The 21136-nt window shown below is 55.9% G+C and overlaps 1 protein-coding gene across 1 annotated transcript in view; it reads left to right on the forward strand.

The window, feature by feature from the left end:
• Positions 1 to 19529, forward strand: part of TCF3 (transcription factor 3) — a gene marked incomplete at both ends in the record, with an annotated part of 98843 nt that extends 79314 nt beyond the window's left edge. Inside the window, 11 exons of the mRNA XM_079546759.1 lie at positions 10953 to 11055; positions 11220 to 11359; positions 11459 to 11585; positions 12128 to 12186; positions 12820 to 12898; positions 13387 to 13460; positions 13820 to 14023; positions 14651 to 14774; positions 15141 to 15288; positions 16278 to 16516; positions 19387 to 19529. Coding sequence (XP_079402885.1) covers positions 10953 to 11055; positions 11220 to 11359; positions 11459 to 11585; positions 12128 to 12186; positions 12820 to 12898; positions 13387 to 13460; positions 13820 to 14023; positions 14651 to 14774; positions 15141 to 15288; positions 16278 to 16516; positions 19387 to 19529 — 1440 coding nt within the window. The remainder of the gene's footprint in view (positions 1 to 10952; positions 11056 to 11219; positions 11360 to 11458; positions 11586 to 12127; positions 12187 to 12819; positions 12899 to 13386; positions 13461 to 13819; positions 14024 to 14650; positions 14775 to 15140; positions 15289 to 16277; positions 16517 to 19386) is intronic.
• Between the last annotated feature and the right edge of the window lie 1607 nt (positions 19530 to 21136).

Raw genomic sequence — 21136 nt, forward strand, 5'->3', positions numbered from 1 at the left:
CTGCTGTCAGCACTCTTCCTCCTCCTCCTGCCTGTGTTTGTGGCACGAGGCTCGCTCTGAGCTCTGCTACATTTGGTTGCCCTTCAACTTCTGAAGATAGCAGAGCGAGGGAGGTGATTCCTTCTTGTTTCCTGCCCCGGGAGGATGTAAGCAAAGCAGAAGAGATGTTTCTTCATAAGCCAGGGGAGCCTTGATGTCATGTAGCAGGGTTTGTTGGGGCATGAGCTGGGGCAGGAACCCTCCCATGCCGGGAGCAAAGGCAGCCCTAAGAGCTTCCAGGCGAGAAGGAGCTGCCTGGGGAGGAACACAGAGCTTTTCCCTTTGATGTGTGCAGGGAGAGGACACGTTTGGCTTCCTCTCAAAGCTGGGGCTCCCCAGTGCTTAGCAAACAGCGTGGCTGCCAAGCTGGCTGCTCCCCAGCACGTGGAACCAGAGCCTCTGTGCCCCAATGGGTGACATCCTCCAACTGCCACCGAGCAGCTCACGCTGGCAACCAACACCCCGCGCTGTCCCCATGAGTGCTGGCAATGCCCCTGGCTCCAGGCAGAGCACTTAGAGCCACACCACCAAACCAGGAGCTGGGAAATAGCAGATAGGAGGGGCAGGGGCCTCCTGCCATTTCAAAGTCACTTTTGTTCTCTAAAACTGAATGTGGTTGAAGGAGAAAACACCAACCCCTGGAGCAGGATCCAAGATAAATACGTAGGTTTTGCTTCGCCTCTGCACTCTTACACTGCAAACAGCAGCATGGAGGAAGACCACAGGTGGAGCTTTCTCTTCCTCATTACCAAACTGCTGCTGAAAAACTTTTCAAGTGGCAAAAATCTTCAAGGGAAAATGAGAGGGAAGGAGAGTGGGTCAAAAAAAAAAAGCAACCCAAAAAACAAAACCCCAATCTTTTTGCATACAACTGCGGTAGCAGAGTGGGAGGGAAGTGTGAGCTTTGGAGATGTCACCTCCCTGTCACTCCCTGGTTTCCCAAAAGGTCCCCCAGGGTGGCACGAGGTGGTGGTGATGAGGGAGGAGAGATTTTTTTGTTGTAAATCACCCACCTTCCAAATCAGTCGCTCTTTCACCGTTCCCTTTCAGCAGGGAGCGGATGGCTGGGGAGGCATTGCTTAAACAGGGGGGGAAACTGATAAGCCATAACAGATTTCTTTCTAGTAATTATTTCTAGTAATTAGCTTCTTTTCAGAAGAGTGTCTCTAATCTTGTGCACATTGTGAGCTGTTGTGGATTGTGCTTTTTCCTGGACAATACTTTTAATCTGCCTGCGGATGGGGCTGGTTGCTGCTCCCCTGGTTTTTGTTAACATCCCCTCCCCCCCTCCCTCCTATTGCAGCCTGGGCTTTGCTCATCCTTCCTCCCCAGGATGAGTTGTGATGGAGTTAGCAGGGCTGGGGAGATGCTGGGAGCCCTGGGAAGCACCCAGGTGCTCAGGGGGTGTTGGCCAAATGTATGGGCACATTGAGTCCCTTTCCCCTGCATGTCTGCAACTGGGACTTGAGGGGAGAAAAGGCAGATCCACAACTCTGCTTAATAACACTGCTGAGGTTGTTGGAGGGGAGGCGCTCCTGCTCAGCCTCAGTGTCTCCCCCCACAAAAAGGGATCCTGGTGTATGATGTAATGATTTATTCCCTAACTTTCCCTGCTATCTGTCCACCTGAATGCTGTTAGAATAGCAGGATTCAGTCATTTGGAGGAGGCATTCGGGGACATTCCTGGCACGTTGCACTGAGAGCTGCTTCCATCCCACTCCATGCTGCCTGCTTGGAGCTTTGTCCCATTTCCTGCCCAAAGCCTCCAGGCTGTGCCAAACCCCAGAGCAGAGAAATCTGCCATCCCTCCAAAGTTTGGCATTCCTCAGCATTCACCATCCCTCCTCTTTGCCATCCCTTCCCTCTGCTGTACCTCCTCTTTACCATCCCTGCCATCCCTCCCCTCTGCCATCTCCTCTCTCTGCCACCCCTCCTCTCAGCCACCCTCCAGCCCCATTTTCCTACCCAACTAAATTCACAATCTCTGCAGCCGAGGTTTTCTCCTCTTTCTGCATTATCCTGGTGCAGGGCCTGGGGATGCCTCTCCCTCTGAAGTTCCTCCCACCCTCACACCGCCGCTGATCAAAAGCGTGCAGCAGATTGCTGGTACCAGGCACGCTTTGCTTCTGACATGAATCAAACGAGGACAAAAGAACAAACATCAGATGAAAAGCAGCAGGTTTGGGGAGAGGCACAGAGCAGACTTGATGCTCCACAGTTGTCATATGGCTGTTCTGCTTTCCGTGGTGGGTTTTGGGATCGGGGTGCCATCAGGTGGGTGGGTACAGAGATGGGTTTGCAGTGGAGAGGGCTGGAATTGCCCTGGTTTCCCTCTGGTCAGGAGCAGCCCTGATCCTCCCAGTGACACAACCTGCTGAGCTATTTGTGTCCACAACACAGCAAATATAGCTGCTAAGCTCTTTTTAGAAAATTAGGTCATTTAAGAGATCTGTCCTCTGACATCCTGACCTTTGTTTACTTAATGTTTAAGCCTCTGCAGCGAGGCAGCAGCAGGGCCCTGGCACATCTGCCCATTGGGATGGAGGAGCAGGGGCAGGCTGAAGTCATCCCATCCCTTTGGGGGCTCTCAGGATTGGCTGTGCAGCTCAAGGACCGCTCAGAAAACGGGGCTGAGCTCACCATCCCTGCACAGAATCAGTGCTGGGGGGCTGCGGACTGAGCAGCCCATCACATTCCTGTTGTGGGGGGTGACCCAGGGCAATTTTCTCCCCACCATCTTCAGCTGCTCCCCCGAGAGCTCTCAGTGTGGCCCCAGTGTCGCCCCAGTGCATCATCCTCCATCTTAGGGCTTTAGGTTAAGCAGATTGGCCAAATCCTCCCCTGACGGTTTTGCTCGTTGCAGCAGCGTGGGGAGGCAGGATGCCATCACCCCCATTTTGGAGAAGGGGTTTTTTGGGGTGGCCCCATCACTACCAGCTTCATCCATGTGGGTTCTCCACACCAGAACGGGGCTGCCCTGCTGCTGGTCACAACCTTTTGGTCACCATCTCCATTTCCCCAGCAGCATCACTCATAAGCTGTTGCTTTGTGCTGACCAGGGGTCCCACCCCCTTCACCCCCAGCACCCATGGGTGCTGCATGCCTGGCTCCCCAGAGAGGTGTCTGTGAGAACCTCAGGATGGAAACATTTCACCATATGTCTTGGGTTTCTTTTTATTTCTTTGTGCTTTTTTTCCCCCCCCGTGACAGCAGCATTCTCAGCACTGTGTGGGTGGGGGTTGCTGAGCATCAGTAGAAGGCATCACGGGTGCATGGGGTGCACATGGGAATGGGTGGCACAGGGCCTTGGGGACACTGTGGGCTGGGGCTGAAGTGAGGAGCGAGGGAACTTTCCCATTGAATGCATTCCCCTTTGGGAAGTTGAGCACCCAGCAAAAAAAAAAAGGGGGGCAGGAAATAATCCACGAGGGCTGGGAGCTGAGCCCCACCAAGATGGAGTGTCCCATTGTATGGGAAGCACATGCAGCCTGCTCCTTCCCTCCTGGCTCTGAGTTCTCTCTGCCTCTGCCAAACTCTGAGCTTTTTTTATTTAATATGTCTGGAGGTTTGTGTTGTGTTGGGTGGGTTTTTTTTTTTGTGTGTGTGTGTGCGCTCTGGCCTCCAACTGCCAGTTTCCATGGCCACGAGCACTTCCCCGGTTTGGGGTTTTGCTGTTTGCGGACCGAGCCCTGCCTCTCGCTCACTTAAAGGCGCTGCTGTTCCCTGCTTCCTGCAGGCACACGGAGAGCTGCTGCAGAGACGGGGAGGGATGGGTGCAGGGTTCTGCTTCCCCATCACACAGAGCGTCGTTTCTGTTTCTTCTCCACCGTAGGGAAGAGCGGTGAAAGAGCCTCGTACTCCACTTTTGGAAGAGACGCCGCCGGGATGCCAGGACTGAGCCAGGTAAGGGTAGAACACGTGGAGTTTTTTGCTGTGTGAGAGCCTAAGGGTCAACAGCTTGCTGGCAGCTCCGGGCACGAGGTCCTGCAAAGCTCAGAAGGGGCTGCGCAGTGCCTGGTGTGTGTGCTGAGGGCTCAGGGGAGGAGCTGTCAGAGCTGGGATTGGGGTCGGGGGTTCTCCATCCCGCTGCCAGCCTTGGCACTGCTGCTTTCCCTGCTCCCATCCCAGCCCCGGCACTTCCATCCCTACCACCACCATCACGTCAAGCCAGGCTGCAAACAAGAAGGAGCAAAACCCCTCCCTGGCCAGCACCTCATTCTTTGCCAAAGAGAGAAGCTGTGCTGTGGTTGCTGTGCTGCTGTGCCATCATTTTGCTGGGGCAGGCAGTCTTTGGGTCTGTGGCCATTCAGGACCTGTGGCTCATCACTGCAGTCGGGGGGGGGGACACAAAGCAAGGCGTTATGGAGGGGCACAGCCCTCAGCTGGCCAGCTTTTCTTTTCTCCATGTCCACACACACACACACATTACGTGTTTTAATTTTACACAAATTTGTCATAATTTCCTCTTCTCTGAACTGAGGATGTTTCCTTTGCTGAAACAGCTGTGCTGGCTGCCCGTGCCAGAGTGGATTTAATTTACCACTGAAGCTGCTAAAATAAAAACGGGATGGATGCCAAGCCGGGCTTTTTAATGTGATGGTTTTGCTGGGGTTTTGTGAAGAGGGGGGGGAAGATATAAGGTAACAGACACGGGGTGGGCAAATGGGGCTGCAGGCACACGGGGCTGGATCGGGTGGCAGTGTGGGATGGGGGCATTGGATGTGGGGGGACACCAACCCTTCTCATCACAGTGCTGCCTGCAGTTTCGCTGCTTCCATTCTGCAGGGGGGTTCTGACCTGTTTGGGTGTTTTTTATTTTTGGAAAAGTGCCCCCCTCCCAAATTGTCCCCGAAATGCCTTTGTTCCTTCCCACGACGCCCTCATTGAGGCAGATTTATGGCTGCCTGCTCACAGAACAACCTCAGGAAGCATCGCTGGGGTGAGAGACGGGGCAGAAAAGTGCCCATTTCTGGGCAGTTTACCCCCAAACCTCAGTGCCCCCAGGGTTACCTGCCCACCACCATCCTTTCCCATTCTGCTCCTGTTCTGCTTGACCACGCCGGAGCGTTCAGCACAGAGGTAACATGACCAGTGGAACAGATTGCAGGAATGTCACCAGCTGTGAACACACAGCTCCTCTTTCCCTCCCCGACCCCTTTTTGGAGGAGGCCGTGCTTTAAGAGCGGCGCATTTTTCTTCCCAGTTTCTCAAAAGCTTGAAGCCCTCCTTTCTTTCAGCTCAGCCCCTGAAGATGGTTCAAAGGGAGCTTTTGTGGCTCGGAGGCCCTTTGCCATCCCTGTGAATTCCCTATAGAGGCACAGAGCTCAGTCCCAGAGCCAGCAGTGGGGCTGGGCTGGGTGCTGTTTCCCTGCGCTTCCCAGCGCCCCAAGGTCAGCTTGGATAAACACAGGGGAGGAGTTTCCTCATTTCAGAAAGAGGGATTTCACTTTTCCCTGATAAAACGTAAGAGAAAAGCAACCAAAGTGAAAGCATTGCAGCTTTGCAGTGGGTCTGGCTGGTGCCACGGACTGGGATCGTGGCTGTGGCCTTATGGGCAGGGAGGGACTCAGGTGGGTCACTGGTGGTGTCACCTCTCCCATCTCTTGCAGCTGAGATCAAATGGGTGTTCAGGGCATAGCAAAGGGGCACCAGCACCTGCTGAGTGCATCGCTGGGCAGCAGGGAGAACGCATGGCATGAAAGCCCCTCATCTTCTTGCATACCCATCTTCCCCCTGCACCTCCCCTCAGCCCCCATTTTTACATGTTGATTTTTCCTCCTGGCCTCTGGGCTTGTTGCTTTTTCCCCTTGGCTGCTTTCTGCAGAGAGGTGCTTAAAGGCAGCTCTGTTCTCCCCAAGGGAGCTCAATGCTTTTCCAGCATCCTCACCCAAAGCTTTCTCCCTCTCCTTGTTTGCAGACTGGTTTCCTGCCCAGCGAAATGGGAATCGCCAGTCCGAGCACGCTTTCCCCCACAGGAGTGAAGGGGGGGTCTCAGTATTTTTCTTACCCCAACAATCCTCGCAGGAGAGGTGCTGAGAGCAGCATAGGTACGTCGCTGTGGGCACATTGCTTTGGTTTGGGTGGGTGACCACAGGGCGAGTCCCAGTGCTGCTGCTGCCATGGGCTCACCTGGGTGCACATCTGGCATCAGCTCTTTTATTGGTCGTTTGGTTTAATATATCTCCCCCTCCAAAGGAAAAATCTATATATATATATATATATGGGAATTTGGGCTCTCAGTCATTTGGAATTTCCTTTTTTCCAGTAAATGTCAGGTTGGGTTACAGATGCAGATGGCTTGAGGTTCTTCTATAAACACTTCAGGCCGCATCACACATCAGTGGTCGTTCCTGGAAAAACTGGGGCTGCTTTGGGATGGCTGTGGGGGCTGCTGGTCCCCAGTGGGGCTCTGGGAGCTGCAATGTGACAGCACTGGGGCTGCCCCCCCCCCCCCCAGAACCTCAGGCCCATCACCTGGAGCAGCAGTTGTGCATGTTGGCATCCACCTGGAAATGGGGCACTTTATGCTGGTAACAAAGGGTAAGGTTGGGTGCGAATCCCATTTTCGAATGACGAAGCCCAGTTCACCAGAATTTGTGTTTTTTGTCACAGTTCCACCCCACACCCCCACCAGAATCTCTCTGTTGTTATTTTGAGCTTTCCCCAACAAACGAAACCAGAAGTGACCTGGTGCTGTGTGTTCCTTCCAGTGCTTTTCAGAAAAAGGCATCCACTTTGGTCCTGCCATGTTAAGATAGTGCTGCTCCATAGTGCTGCCAGCCTGGGGAATGAATTCTTTTTGCCTTGGTTCATCCTACGATGAATTTCCCCCGTCTCCTGCCCCTCAGTAGGGCTTTTCTTAACCATGAGCTGAAAAACATCTTGTAGGATGCAACCAGCAATACAGTTAGGGATTATGTATGGGATGAAGGGCTGGGAGGCTCTTCCTCGTTCCCATTACTGCCCCTCCTTTGGCCATGGGACATTTGGGGTCTGTGTGTTCTGCCCTTTGGTTTAGCTGGAGTTTGTTTGCCCTCCTGCTGACTCCCTTTCAAAGGATTCCATCCTTTCTCCTTCTCTCCCAAGCAGATGGACAGCCCAAAAAGGTTCGGAAGGTGCCTCCTGGACTCCCCTCCTCGGTGAGTGGTTGGGGCCCCCATCCCTGCACCCCAATGCCAGCACTGCCAACCCCCAACTCCAGCAAAGCATCAGTGCACAGAAAAGGGAAGGGTTTCTCCCAACCCCTCTCCCCACGTGGGAGATGGAGGGAAACTCTGCAGGCTGGGGGCACAAACACAGGCAGAGGGGTTTTGCCATCAACACCCCACCCCCATCACTTTGAGGTTACATCACAGTGCCCCATTGCAACGGGATATTCAGCACGGTCAGATTTCAGTGCAGGAGGAAAGCAAAGCAGCCGTGAGGCACGCGGGCAGCTGGGGCTGCTCCAGGTGTGTGCACTGCCTGTGCTGCTTTATAGGAAAGCCAAGCAGGCTGCAGGAATCTGTTAGCCATGCTCCTATGGCTGTTGGAGGGGAATAAAGTGAACAATGGCTTTGTGGCTGGGAGTAATGGGATCTGCAGGAAAAGAGGCTGGGGAGGAGGGGATGCAGAGCATGGGAGCTGTCTGGCCACGCAGCCTTCCCAAAAGACCTGAGGGATGTGGCACTGCACCCTGTGCTGCCGGGGGGGAGCCTGTAACTGCAGGATCCCAGCTGTAAGGAAAGAGACTCTGCTTTCATAGGGAAAAGCTTGCTGCAGAAAATCGTGGTGTGTGTGAAATTCAGAGCTCCCAAACCCCGGCTGCCATGTGGGGAAAGCGTTGCTTTGACAAATGGCCCTTTGTTGGCCTCAGATTTCAAAGGTGCTGGGGAGCTCCCTGTCACTCTGGTGCTGCTCAGGGGGCCCCGGTGCCCCCAGGAGCCGCTGGGTGTTTGCTGGCCCTGTGCACGTGTCAGCACCAACACCTGCACCCCAGCTATTCCAGCACCCCATAGGCAGTGGGGTTCTGCAGCAGAACACAGCAGCCCCGTGCTGGCAGAGCAGCGCAGCTCAGTGCCACGCGTGCTCTGCATCCGCCTTTACGCACCCCCACTTTTAATGGGTCCCCCCCACCCCCCTCCCTTCCCAGCAGTGACCTCTGCTTTGTGTTCTGCTGTTGAACTTCCACGCTGGGGGAGAGAAATCCACACCTAAGTGGTATGGGGAGGAGGGGGGAGGGAGGTGGGGTGGGACAAACGGCAGCAGATCAAAGGCTCTTTGCGGCCCCGCTCCGTGTTATCGCTGGAGCCCATGCAAAACAAACAGGTTCCAAAGCCTCTCCTTCAAAATAAAGTGCTTGGATGTGCAGTTCCGAAGCTGCTTTGGAGACGTGGAGCGGGCACACGGTGCTCGTGGTCGTGGCACAGCTTGGGGACCTCGATGGGGTTGGATGGAGTGAGGTGATGCGGTTCTGGGAGAGGTGGGACGCTGGGAATGGAGCTGGGCTGCATCTGTGGGGTCGGTGGCTCAGTGCTCATCCTCCGTGGGTTCAACTCTCTGTTTGCTCTCCGTCTGCTGCGGTCCCACCCGGCTTGGTGCATTTAAACCAGAAAAAACAGAGAGGAAAAGAGGGGGGAAAAAAAAAAAAAATAATAATAATAATAATAGCACGCAACCAAGAAGCACGCAGCTATAAATCCCTTCAGCTCCCAGCTCTGGGGCTCTGTGCACGGCCCCCGGCCGGCCCTCGCCGTGCTGGCAGTTCCAACTGGAGGAAATGACCTCACCTGGAGGTCCCCGAGGCCGACGCCGGGGTTTGGGGCCGGGGGGGAAGGGGGGGGAGGTTGAAGGGAGGGGGGTGGTTGTGAAGGGGGGGGGTTTGGCGCTGATTTACCGCTTCCTGCGGCGTTTGGCCGCCGTTCCCCCAACGCTGGGACAAGCACTCGGGCTTTGGGGGATCCCACAACAACTTGTAGGGGTTTGGGGAGCGACGGGGTCGGGGATGTGGGGGATCCGGCAGCCGAAGCAAAACCTCTTTGCAGCCCCCTCTCTCTCTCTCTCTCTCTCGCTCTGTTTTCTTCCCCTCCTCGGCTCTCTGGATGCATTAAATGGATGCGGGGGCCCTGCTCAGCTCCCCCCCCATCCCCCCTCCCCGCAGCCACGCAGCTGCCTCGCTGGCTGGCCGGGCGCCAAGCCCTGGCAGATGGCGCGGGGCCCATTAGACGTGCTTCATTCGATTCCCCCGTCCCAGCTCCCGCTATTTAATCAAATTAGAGGAAAAGTCAATTTGCCGGATTCTCAATTCTTCGCAGCCTTCCTCCTCCTCCTCCTCCTCCTCCTCCTCCTCCTCCGTTCACCCACTCTCTCTCCAACCTCGCGCTGCCCACCGGCCCCGCATGCACAGCGTGGTGCAGAAAGCAAATTTGAGGGTTTAGGGGGTTGGGGGGGGGTGTTGAGCTTGGAGGGCAGCTGCCTGCGCCCATCAGGTTTTCCCCTTCCCTCTATTTCTCTTTTTTCCCCCTCTTCTTGCCACAAATGTCGACCAGTTGCTTCCAGCTCTGACGTAGGGCAGAGTCCGTCCCCCCCCTCTCCAAGGAGCCCCGTGGCCACGGGGGGGGCTGGTGGGGCTGATGACTGCAAAGGGGGGGGGGGGGGTCTGCCTCATCTTGGGGATGGAGATGGGTATGGGGGGAAACCACGTGGCACAGGGGAAGCAGGAGGAGAGAAGCAGCACTGAGAAGCAGGAACCGGGGGCACAAAGGGAAAAAGAAGCATTTCATTTTAACACCGGTGCATTTCAGAGCTTTTTTCAATCCATCCCCCCCCCCCCCCCCCCCCCCCCCACCTCCCCCATCCGAGAAAAAAAGAAGAAATTCTCAGCGTTGTGAGCAGTCAGGGGAATTGAGAGTGGTTTCCTCTGCCCTCACCGGTGAGGGTTCTCAGCCAGGGGTCAGAGGGGGTGGGTTGGGTGTGGGGTGCGGGCACAGAGCACCCAAATCCCATCCCGTGGAAGCACTGCTCTCCACGAGGAGCATTCCTGGAGCCCCCGCGCCCTCCTCTGCTTTCGGGGGCATCGAAACCAACCAAAAAAATCAGATTGTGGTTTCGGAATGAACGGCCGGGGGGATGAAAATAGACTGCAGGAAAGGTTCTCACGTAATTTCGAGTGGCGTTTCGGTTTCTTTGCGTGTTGAATTCTTGCGTTCAGAAATCGGAGCCGCTGCCATTTGGTGCCCTGGAAAGGCTTTCTGGGATGAGTTTGGGTCATTTTGGGAAAGCAGATCTTCTCTTTTGCATCACAGAGCTGAGCAGAGCTGCTGAAAGCTGGCTGAAAGCTGGCAGCGCCGTGTGCCATCCTGCACAAGGGGCCGTGCCCCCCCAACCTCTTATTTTCAGTAGTTTGCAGTTGACCCCGTGCATGAGCACATGGAATGGGGCTGAGGTGCTGCCGGAGGGGTTTGGGGTCCCCGTGGAGGCTGTGGTTTGGGGCTGTGCTGTTGCAGGTGTAGAGCGGTGTGATTGAAGTACTGCAGTGCAGCAGAGCTGCGCCTTGCAGATTCGCCAGCAGACACAGCGCGGGGTTGGGGTGCAGTGCTGAGGTCCCAAGGCCTGCTGTGTCCCCACCACCACCCTGACCCATCCCATGCCCTTGGGCACGGGTTTGCCTGCAGAAACGATGGGGTTTGTGGTTGCTCATAAAAAGCTATAACCGCAAAAACGGGAACTGGAGCAGAGCACCGAAACTGGGGCCAGCACAGCCTGCTGGGTGCCATTCCGGGAAGGCAGGGGCTGTTGGGCTCCTGCCCTGCATCCCCAGCCCTGGGCTCCTCCACTCAGTGCTGTCTCCATCGCTTTGTCCCCATCTGTCACCCATGCAGGGTGTGCTGAGCCCTGGGGTGACGCTCTGCTCCTCGCCCCTCTCTGCCTTGCAGGTGTATCCATCCAACTCAGGTGATGACTACAGCAGGGATCCGGCTGGATACACTCCCTCAAAACCTCCCAGCACTGTATACCCCGGAGCCTTCTATATGGCAGGTGAGCGGCTGAGACATGGAGTGGCTAACGGGAGGGATTGCAATGCATTGGTTCAGGGCTGGAGCAGCCCTGTGCCCTGTAGGGGATGGATGCAGTCCTTGCTCAGGCTATGGGATGCATACCAGCACCCCTAACCCCGCTCACAGCTTCTCCTTTCTTTCCAGACGGGCTTCACAACTCGCCAGACCTGTGGAGCTCCCCTGGTGCCATGAGCCAGTCCAGCTACGGGGCCATGCTGGGCAGTTCCTCCTCCCCTCTCCCGCAGTCCGCCAGCTTCAACAGTTTACATCAGCACGAACGCATGGTAACGTCCCCAGCTGTCCCCCCCAGCGCCCCCTGTTGGGGTCGGGTCGGTGGTCGAAGCTCCAGGACCCACTTTAACTCTCTTCGTCCCTCCCTCCAGAACTACCAGCTGCATTCAGGAGAGGTGAATGGCGGGCTGCCCTCCGTGTCAGGCTTCTCCTCTGCCTCCACCCCATATGGCGTCTCCAGCCACACGCCGCCGATCAGTGGGACCGACACCATGATGGGTACGTGCCCCCCCCCTCCCAGAGCACCCTGCTGACACACAGGGACCAAGCTGGAAAACCAAAGCCCCACTATCAGGGCTGGAGGTGCCCATCTCTGCGTATCTGCACGCTGTTGATCCCTTTTGTGTCACAGGGGACAGCTCACCCCTGCCTGGGTGACTGCGCAGCCCCCAGGGAGCGGGGAGGGGGTGGATGTGGGCTTTGCCAAGCAGCTGAGTGGGACTGGGAGGAGCCCGAGGTCTGTGGAATCAGCACTTGGAGATGCTGTGATGCTGCGAAGCCATTCATCCAAATCCCAAATGCACCATTCAGATGCTGCATTAAACCCCTGGGTGCTTTAATCTCTGACCCTGCTGAGCCCGTTACAAAACGTGTTACCGAAATGAACTCGTGTTCCCTGGGAAATGAGCATCCTGACCTGGATTCCTGGGGGAAGATTTGCTCAGAGAAAGGGAAACACATCGAGAAGGATTTATACGAGGTGCCTTGTCCCAGCAGCTCTGTGGTGCCCTGCCAGTGATGTCTGTGTCCTCTCTCAACAGGTAACAGAGGAACCACGGCTGGGAGCTCGGGAGACGCTCTTGGGAAGGCACTAGCTTCAGTAAGAGCTGCTGCACATCCCCGACTGTTCCCTGCCCCTGCAGACCTCCCTCTGCACCGAGGACCATCTAGGCAGTGGGAAGATGGACGCGTGAGAAGTTTGGGGGAACCTCTGCACCCTCAAACATACACAGCTGCCACCCCGAGTCCTGGCGCTGTGCTAAAGCCCCTTGAAGCAGATGGGGAGCCTGAGGCAGCACGGGGTGTTACTGCAGTCCCGTGAGCAGATCCAGACCCACACAGCCCTCATGGTGGGACCAGTGGGTCCTGGTGCCCAGTCCCTAAGTGTGCTGCTGCAAACTGGAGAGCACTGTCCCATTGAGAACGGCGTTCTCTGCTATGGGGCTGTCAGAGCTCAAGGCTGCCCCTGTCCCATTCAGCACAGGGACCTTTGCTTCTACCTGGTGCTTTGAGGGGGGCTCAGCACTGCACTCCATATTTTTGGGGGGCTCCAGCTTCCCTCCAGCTTGGGAAACCAAGAAGGGATAGTGCAGGGCAGAGGCACTGGGTGCTGGGGGTAGATGAGGGCTGGCAGTGGGGCAGGAGGGACGCTCACCATTCTGTGCAGCAGCACTGGGGGAGTTCTAAATCAGAGCTGAGCACTGCTGACTGCGCCCTGCTTCTCTCCCTCTAGATTTATTCCCCAGATCACTCTAGCAATAACTTCTCATCAAACCCCTCCACACCGGTCGGCTCCCCGCAGGGCCTTGCAGGTAGGTGAAAGTCCTGTTCCTTGTCTAAAAAGGCCCAGAAGCTTTGCTGTAAGGCACTTCCCAGATCAGCTCCATGGAAACCCTCCTTAAAAACCCTACGCTTTGGGCAAATCTCACCAAATCCCATTTGTTTTTAAAAGCAGGGGAGCAAGCTAAAGCATCTCTGCCACCCCCAAGCTCCTGGGGGAGCCCCATCTCTGTTGCACCCCACCTCAGTGGGGCTCGGGAAGTTTGTCCCTGGCTTTCCTTCCTAATGGAATGAACCCAGTATAAACTGGGAAGCAGCCAGAGCTGCTGCAAAACCATTTCAGTGCCTGATGAAAGCCCATACCCTCGATGTGTGGGTGCAAAGCCACCAACCTGCTGCTCCACGCCTGTGTGGCCCCATGCAGTGTTATGGTGTCCCTATGCATGCCGTGGTGGCCCAGCTTCCAGCCCCACCTAGCGGCTGCTGTGCCCAGTCCCAAGCTGTCCCTGTTCATTTCCAGGCACATCCCAGTGGTCTCGAGCGGGCGGACAGGGTGCCTTATCTCCCAGCTACGAAGGGAGCCTCCACACTTTAGTAAGTGCAACATCTCCTCGCTCCTCTTCTCCTTGCGTTGTGTCCCTGGGGTGGTGGGATCAGGACCTGAAGGGGGAGGGTTGGGTGGCAGAGTGGTGTGGGCTGGAAGGGACCTTCAGGAGTGATGTTTGTTGGGACGTGGTCAAGCAGATTTTGGGCACTGCTTCCTGACCCCCATCCACACCGCCGGGTCCGGGTCAGTTGTGTCAGAGCAGAGCTGCTCCTGTGACACCTTGGTGGTGGCACTGCTGGGGTCAGGCTGCTCGTCCCTATATCTGCCCTGCAGCCTAAGCACAACTTGATGGGGCTGCTGGCTTGGCAGAGATTAACAGATTTCTTTCTCCATCCCCTCTTTCCAGCAAAACAAAATGGAAGACAGGTTGGACGAAGCCATCCACGTGCTGAGGAATCACGCCGTGGGCCAGACGGCCGCCATGCCAAGCAACCACGGGGACATGCATGGGCTGCTGGGCTCTGCTCCCGCACACAGTGCTGCTGTAGGCAGCCTGGGCCAGGCCTTCCCTGCCTCTGTCATGTCCCTGGGGGGTCGACACCCCAGCCTGGTGAGTGATGGATGGGGTTTGCATCCCAGGTGCGTAGGGTCCTGCACTGGTTCCCCCCCGTCTAGAGCTTGGTGAGCACAGGAACGTGTTCTGAGCAGGTCTGGGTCCCTGCCAGAGTGATCATCGTTGCAGAACCAGATGTGCTTTGCTCCCCAGACTCTGGTACAGAGCAGTGTGCTCTGTGCTACAAACCATCTGCAGCAATGGGGGTGTTGGCTCTGTGCTGCCAATCCCTGCCAGCGTAGTGCAGCCCCACGGGATGCAGCCTGCTCAATCCTCATCCCTTCAGTGTGGGGTCTGTGCTGCTGGGGTGCCCTTGCTCCAGTGGCTTTGTGGGGGCTGCAGGTTGGTGCCCTGTGGAGATGCGTGCAGCCAGGCAGAACGTCCTGTGCAGTGTGCAAGCAGTGCATCCCAGCAGAGAGGCTTTTCCATGGGATGGCAGCACTGATGAGGGCTTTCCCCTTGGCTCTGCTGGTGGGCAGGGCATGGAGCTGCAGCCCAGCGCCCCACAGCCCCCAGGGCAGGTTGGCTCCTCTCCTGCATGGGGGGCATGTGGCTCTGCAGGGAGACCTGTGCTGGCCCTGACACTTCCACCCCTCAAAGCTTGCTCTGCTCATTCTGCTGTAGGTGGGAGGAGGTCACCCTGAAGACGGGCTGTCCAGCACCCCCAGCATGCTCCACAACCATGTCACACTTCCATCACAGCCCAGCTCACTCCCTGACCTCAACAGGCAGCAGGACACATACAGTGGTAAGGCAGCTCTGCACCTGGGCATGCATGAGTCCCTCTCGATGCCAGGCTTTGGGGTCACCCCACATCCAGCTCGGGGCTCCTCACAGAACCCAGTTCACGCACTGCACTTTTCCCAGAGGTCCTTAATGTGGCTTCTGGCTCATCATGCATGTTTCTGCCCCTCTGGCTGTGGGTACAGTGAGACCCCGGGCACTGCACTGCTTGGGGAAGGGTGGACTCTGGCTCTGAAAGTTGTGAGTGGTGAAATGGGAGTGAAGGGGGAGCAGCAGAATTGGAGACCCCCCCTAGAAGAGTGAGATGGGGATATGATCCCGCATGAATGGAGACTCCCAGCCCCTTCCAACCTCTTGTGTTCCTTGGCAGGCTTGTCAGGGGGGCTGGGGCGAAGCAGCGTCTCCTCGGGAACCAACGAGATAAAGAGGGAAGAGAAGGAGGATGAGGAGAACACATCAGTGGCAGATAACTCTGAAGAGGAGAAGAAGGAGCTGAAACCCTCCCGGAATAGAACAAGGTGCTCTTTGAACAGGTCTCTCCCTTCACTTTGTAAAGCTCTGAAGGCATTTGGCTTGGGCTGCAGCCACAGTGACCCCCAGGCAACTGAGCTCAGCCTGGTGACGCTGGGACCTGTCCTTGTGGTGCAGACCCTCTGCCCCTGCCCAGCCTCAGAGGAGCACAGCCTGGGTCCCGTGGCATTGGAACCAGCCATGCCAGGCAGAGCTCCTGGCCACCTGCCCTGCTGTCCTTATGGCTGTGGGTTTTCCTCGTGCTCATAAAGCAGAGGTTTGGGATGTGCTCATTCAGGGCATTGCTCGTGGCCGTGCCCAGGCAGCACAGGTACTCAGCATTCCTGGGCACAGAAAGAAGGCTCCATCCTCTCCCTGTGTCAGGCTGCTGTTCCATTTGCTTTGGGCTCTTGTATCCCCCATCACAGCCAACCAGACATGGCAGTGGGTCAGGTGGGAGCCTGGCAGCGTGCTGGCCTGTCCCCAGCCTCGCCATCAGCTTGGTCACCCTCCTTGCCAGCAACCACCTCCTGCCCTCCACCCACCCTCTGACACCAGGGTCACCCCCCAACACCTCCTCGGAACCAGCACACGCCTCCCAGCGACAGCTCATGCCTTAATCACAGAACCACACAATCATTCAGGTTGGAAAAACCCTCTCAGATCACCAAATCCAACCCCAACCCCTCCCCCAGGTGCCACGTCTCCACGGTTCTTGAGCTCCTCCGGGGACGCTGACCCCACCACCTCCCCCCGGGCAGCCGTGCCGATGCATCACCAATTGTGTTGTGCTTTCTTTATTTTGTTGTGTATACAAAAAAAAAAAGGGAGGAAGAGGAAGAGCCTTAATGCTTCTCTCCGTGTCACTGCATGTCCCCATGCCGCGGCAGGGGGGACATCTGGGTGCCTCCGTGTGTGTTTTCTTGTCTGTGAGTTGACCGGTGCTGAGAGTGCACGCGAGGAATGTCCCTGTCTCGTTCTTATTTTAAACCATTAGTCAAGATGAGGATGAGGAGGACGATCTTCTTCCCCCAGAGCAAAAAGCCGAGAGAGAAAGAGAAAGGAGGGTCGCCAATAATGCCCGTGAGCGCCTGCGGGTCCGGGACATCAACGAGGCCTTTAAAGAGCTCGGACGCATGTGCCAACTCCACCTAAACAGCGAAAAACCACAGACCAAACTGCTAATCCTCCACCAGGCCGTATCAGTCATACTGAACCTGGAGCAACAAGTTAGAGGTCAGTGAGGGTCCCGGAGTGGTGATATTTGACGTATCTGATCGGCACGGGGCTGTCTGTCTGTCTGTCTCTGTGACGTGTGCTGTGGTGCCTTGCGCTCTCTCTCCCCTGTGCCCTTGCATTCCCGAGGCTGTCGATGCCTTTTTATTATTATTATTATTATTATTATTATTTTGTCCTTTTTTATTTTTCCTTTTTGGTTGTTTTGTTGGTTTTTTTTTTTTGTTTTGTTTTGTTTTTTTTTTTGGTCTCATCCCTGCTGTTCTCTCTCTGCGCTCCCCACTGCATGCCGCTCCGCCGCGGGGCACCTGCAGCCCTGGGACAACTCAGCCAGCAGTAAAACCAAACCCACCTCCAACAAACAGCAAAATCCCACCTCCCCAAACTCATTCCTCCCTGCAGCACAGGGAGCTGCCTCCTCCTCCTTCCCCCAGCAAAGCACTGGGGACTGCAGAGCCGCATGGGGACGGCGGCACAGCCACGTTCCCATCCACACCAGGAGCTCTGCGTGTGCACAGCAGAGCCCAGAGGATCCACAGGACTTTGCTGCTTTGTTCCACACCTGCAGTGCATGCAGTGCATGCTTCCACCTCCCGGGCAGGTTAACCCCTTTCTCTCTGCAGAGAATTGTTGTAACACATGAACCCGTGGTCTGTGCCTGGCTGTGCTCCTCTCTGCTGGCCTCTGCTGTCGCATTGATGTTGGAGTCCTTTGTGCCTCTCTTCAGTTTGTAATTTTTTATTTTTATTTTTATTTTTTTGCTTTTCATAACATATATATTTTTTTTCCTGTCTCTTTTTTAATTTCCCCCCCCTTTTTTTTTTTTTTTTTTCCTTTTTTTTTTTCTTTTTTTTTTTTTTCCTAATTTCGAGTTTTGATTTTTTATTTTATTTTCTTTTATTTTGGTTCTGTTCTTTCCAATCTCCTACAGACAGTCCCCAGCCGTGACCTCTCGGTGGTCCCACTCTCTACCTTGTACTTGCTGCTTGCGGCCGGAGGCAGGAGCCGAGGGGTGGCGGGGGGTCAGACAGAGTTGGCACCGTGTTCACTTTGGTCTCCCACGCTTGTCCCTTTTTAAACCCTTCTTGGACACAGCTGGGGACACGCACCGAGCCCCACGTGCAGGTTGTAGCTCAGGCAGATAGAATGTCACTGCTCCACCGGTTCTGCTCTGGGACGGAGCAAAGCTGACCCCAAATCCCTCCGCGCCGTGGAGTCACCCTGCGTGCCCTCCACTTTGTGCTGTGGTTGGTGGCAGATGGGACAGGAAGGAGAAGGAGCGGGTCGAAGCGTTGCGAGGAGCCACGGTGACGCCAGGCTGTGTCATCGTGGTGCTGTGCATCCTTAGGGGACAGCACGTGGCCCTGTGGTGCTCCAGCAGCACGAGAGGCAGACGGCTGCAGCCCACCTGTGGTGCGTCTGAGCCACCAGCGTTAGCTGGGAGCAGTGGCAGCATCATTGCTGGGGTGGCTGCGGGTGGCCTCGCTACTTTGGCCATCCCAGCTGCTGGAGAGGCAGTGGCCGTGCCAACCGAGCACCGTGACGGCGAGGAGAGGACAGGACAGGGACAGGGCTGGCGCCCAGGACCTCAGATAGGGGCGTTCCGGTGAGAATTTTTGCTCTGGGGGAGAAGGTCGTCTGTACAGCGCAATGGGGGTCGCAGGGCTGCGGCGATGCCATGGGGTACGGTGCTGCCAGCCTGGTGCTGCTGTGGCAGGAGCTCTCCCAGGCTCCCATCCCTGCCTGGAAGAGAGAATTCCCCCTTTCAGGATGCTGGGGGGGGGTTTGGGCTCTCTGGGATGAGCTGGGTTCAGTGCACTTGAAAGTGACCCAGGGGTGCTTGGCCCCCCACGCCGCTGCTGCCCAAACCTGTCAGAGGATTGGGGCACAAACCCTTTGTTGGGATACAGATGTACAAAGAGGGGTTTGGGCGTCATCTCGGGTGATAAACCCAATGTTTTGGGGCCGAGATGTGCCCAACATCCCCCACATTTCGCAGCTTTGACGTTGTGCACGGGGTGCAGCTGTTACCATTGCACCCCCCCCACGCTGGCAGCACCTCCCCTAGCCTGCAGAGGGGACAAACAACCCCCGCAGTCCGGACCCCCCCCAGCAGCACCCGCAGCAATTGGCTTTGAAAAACGAGGGCCGCTTGGGCCGCTTCCAGTGGACAGCAGGAGCACTACCAGCACGGCAACGTCTGCCCCCTCCCGGAGCACCCCCCTGACTAACCCTGTGGTGCTGTGAACCCAGCAGTACAGACGAGGCCTTATCACTGGAGGACAAAGATCTGAGGGACCGGGAGAGGAGAATGGCCAATAACGCCAGGGAGAGGGTGCGCGTGCGGGACATTAACGAGGCCTTTAAGGAGCTGGGACGCATGTGTCAGATGCACTTAAAAACGGACAAAGCACAGACCAAACTGATCATCCTCCAGCAAGCGGTGCAGGTCATTCTGGGCCTGGAGCAGCAAGTACGAGGTATGGAAACTGCCAGAGGTTCACCTCGGGGTCCCTCTCCCCATTCTGTGCGTGTGCGCGCACCTCTGCTGCCGCTCTGCTTCACGTGCGCTGACCTTTCCGAAGCCACCGCCTGGCTTTGGCTACTTGGAGCCTCTCTGTCCCCTTTTTTGTGCTTATGGCAGTTTGGCACCCGGATCCCTTTGGAAAACTCGGCTTTTCGGCTTCGCTTTGCTTCGCTCCCAACGCAGCGCTGGGCCGGAGTGCAGCCACGTCCCTGCAGAGCCGCAGGAGAGAGCAGCTCCCACCTCGCATGCCCCGTTCTGTCCCGTGCCTCTGCCCTCACTCTTGGGATGCTGTTGCCCAGACTGAGCTCGTTCCCTTCCCTCCCCTGCTGTTTTTTTGGCACAGAGCGCAATCTGAACCCCAAAGCTGCCTGCTTGAAGCGTCGGGAAGAGGAGAAAGTATCCGGAGTGGTGGGAGACCCCCAGATGACACTTTCAGCTTCGCATCCTGGTCTCGGAGACGCTCACAACCCCGTTGGACACATGTAAAGGTACCATTCCCTGCCCTGCCATCCCAGTCGGCTCCATCCCGCTCTTCTTTGCCATCCTCCCTTGGTGGCCGAGCCAAGTCTCCATCCAGAGTCTGTGTATTTATCACAAAGGAGTGAAAAGAGGCAAAACCCAAGGAAGCAGCAGGCTTACAGCTTACATCTCAGCTGCTCCTCAGCCCCGCTGGGCCCTCGGGGTGCTTCATCCCACTGCAGGCTGGGGACGCTGCTCCATTCCTGTTCTCATTGGTGCTTTTCTTGGTTTGATTCTCAGATCCTTTTGTTCCTCTGGACGCGGAGATCCACAGGATGCGAATCCTCGCTGCGATCTGCGACCTTCCCGACCCATAAACTTTAGTCCTGCTCATACTGGCACACGTGGACGGATCCTGGCGTGACGTAAGGGGTGGAAAAACACTTTGAAACGCAAACAAACAAACAAACAAAATTGCCTTAAGTATAAAGCGCGGAACAGTCAATACATATCACTCAGTTAGGAGGGGGTGGCGTGTTCTCTTGGCTTGTTCACAAGCAGCCAGCAGCAAAATTGTGCCTAAGCTTCGTATTTCTCTCTCTCTTTTTTTTTTTCTTTTTCTTTTTTTTTTTTTTTTTTAAAACAAACAAACGAAAAAAAAAAAGAAGAAAAAAAAGAAAGAAAAAAGGCCATTAGTGACGAGATTTTTTTACGTAGAACAAATTAGCGACGCCTTTTGGGCTCTGTGTTGTTTTTTTTTTTGTTTCGTTTTTTAGCTTCTTTTGCCTATGTTTTGTAAGCGACGAAAAGGAATTTTTTTGGGATTTGTTTTTTTTTTGTTTGTTTGTTTATTTGTTGTTTTGTTTTGGGTTTTTTGTTTTGTTTTGTTTTGGTTTTTTTTTGTATAAAAAAATGTCTTGTACCCCCACGCTTTTCTGCTGCTGTTTCTATAGTTAACGTTGCATCTTTAGGATCAACCAGAATATTAAAATTGTATTAAGAGAGACTGGATATAAAGAGAGGAATTCTCACATTCGGCTCTGAAAGCCACTAAAAGCGAATGTAGCCACAGCAAGGAGGTGTTGGTCCTTGCCCGGCTTGTACCTTCCGTGACAAAACAAACTCGTGCTGAATTCTCCATCTCTTTGCTTCGGCCACTTCTGATTTGGGAAAAGGAAATCAACCAGCGGCCTGCAGCAGCTCCTCCCAGGAGGAAAAATCCCCCATTGCGGGGCTGCGCCGGCTCCCCTTCGCTCCTGTTGGGTGCTGGCCCAGGAGCGCCGTGATGGGAGGACAGGAGCACGGGGTGTGGAAGGGAACAGAGGATGGCTGCGTTCCCAAGGTAAGCAGAGCTGCTGCAGATGAAAGCTGCCCACGCCTGCAAGTGGCCGCCTGGAGCCCGAGGCTCTTCCAGAGGCAGCGCTGAACAAAGATGACCGAACAAAGCTGGAGGCATTGGGAAGATGCGGTGGCAGATGAAGCAGCAGCATTGAGGACGCAGTGCCTGGTGCCGTGGGAGCGGATGGACGCACAGACACGGGCAGCTCAGCCCCCTGCCGTGGCTGTGGTGGGATCCCAGCCCAGAGTCGCAACCGACGGGAAGCGGCAGCGCTGCAGGAAGAGGGGCAGCTCTG

The sequence above is a fragment of the Tetrao urogallus genome (genome assembly GCF_951394365.1).
Source record: "Tetrao urogallus genome assembly, chromosome: 25".
In the NCBI taxonomy this organism is placed as follows: domain Eukaryota; kingdom Metazoa; phylum Chordata; class Aves; order Galliformes; family Phasianidae; genus Tetrao; species Tetrao urogallus.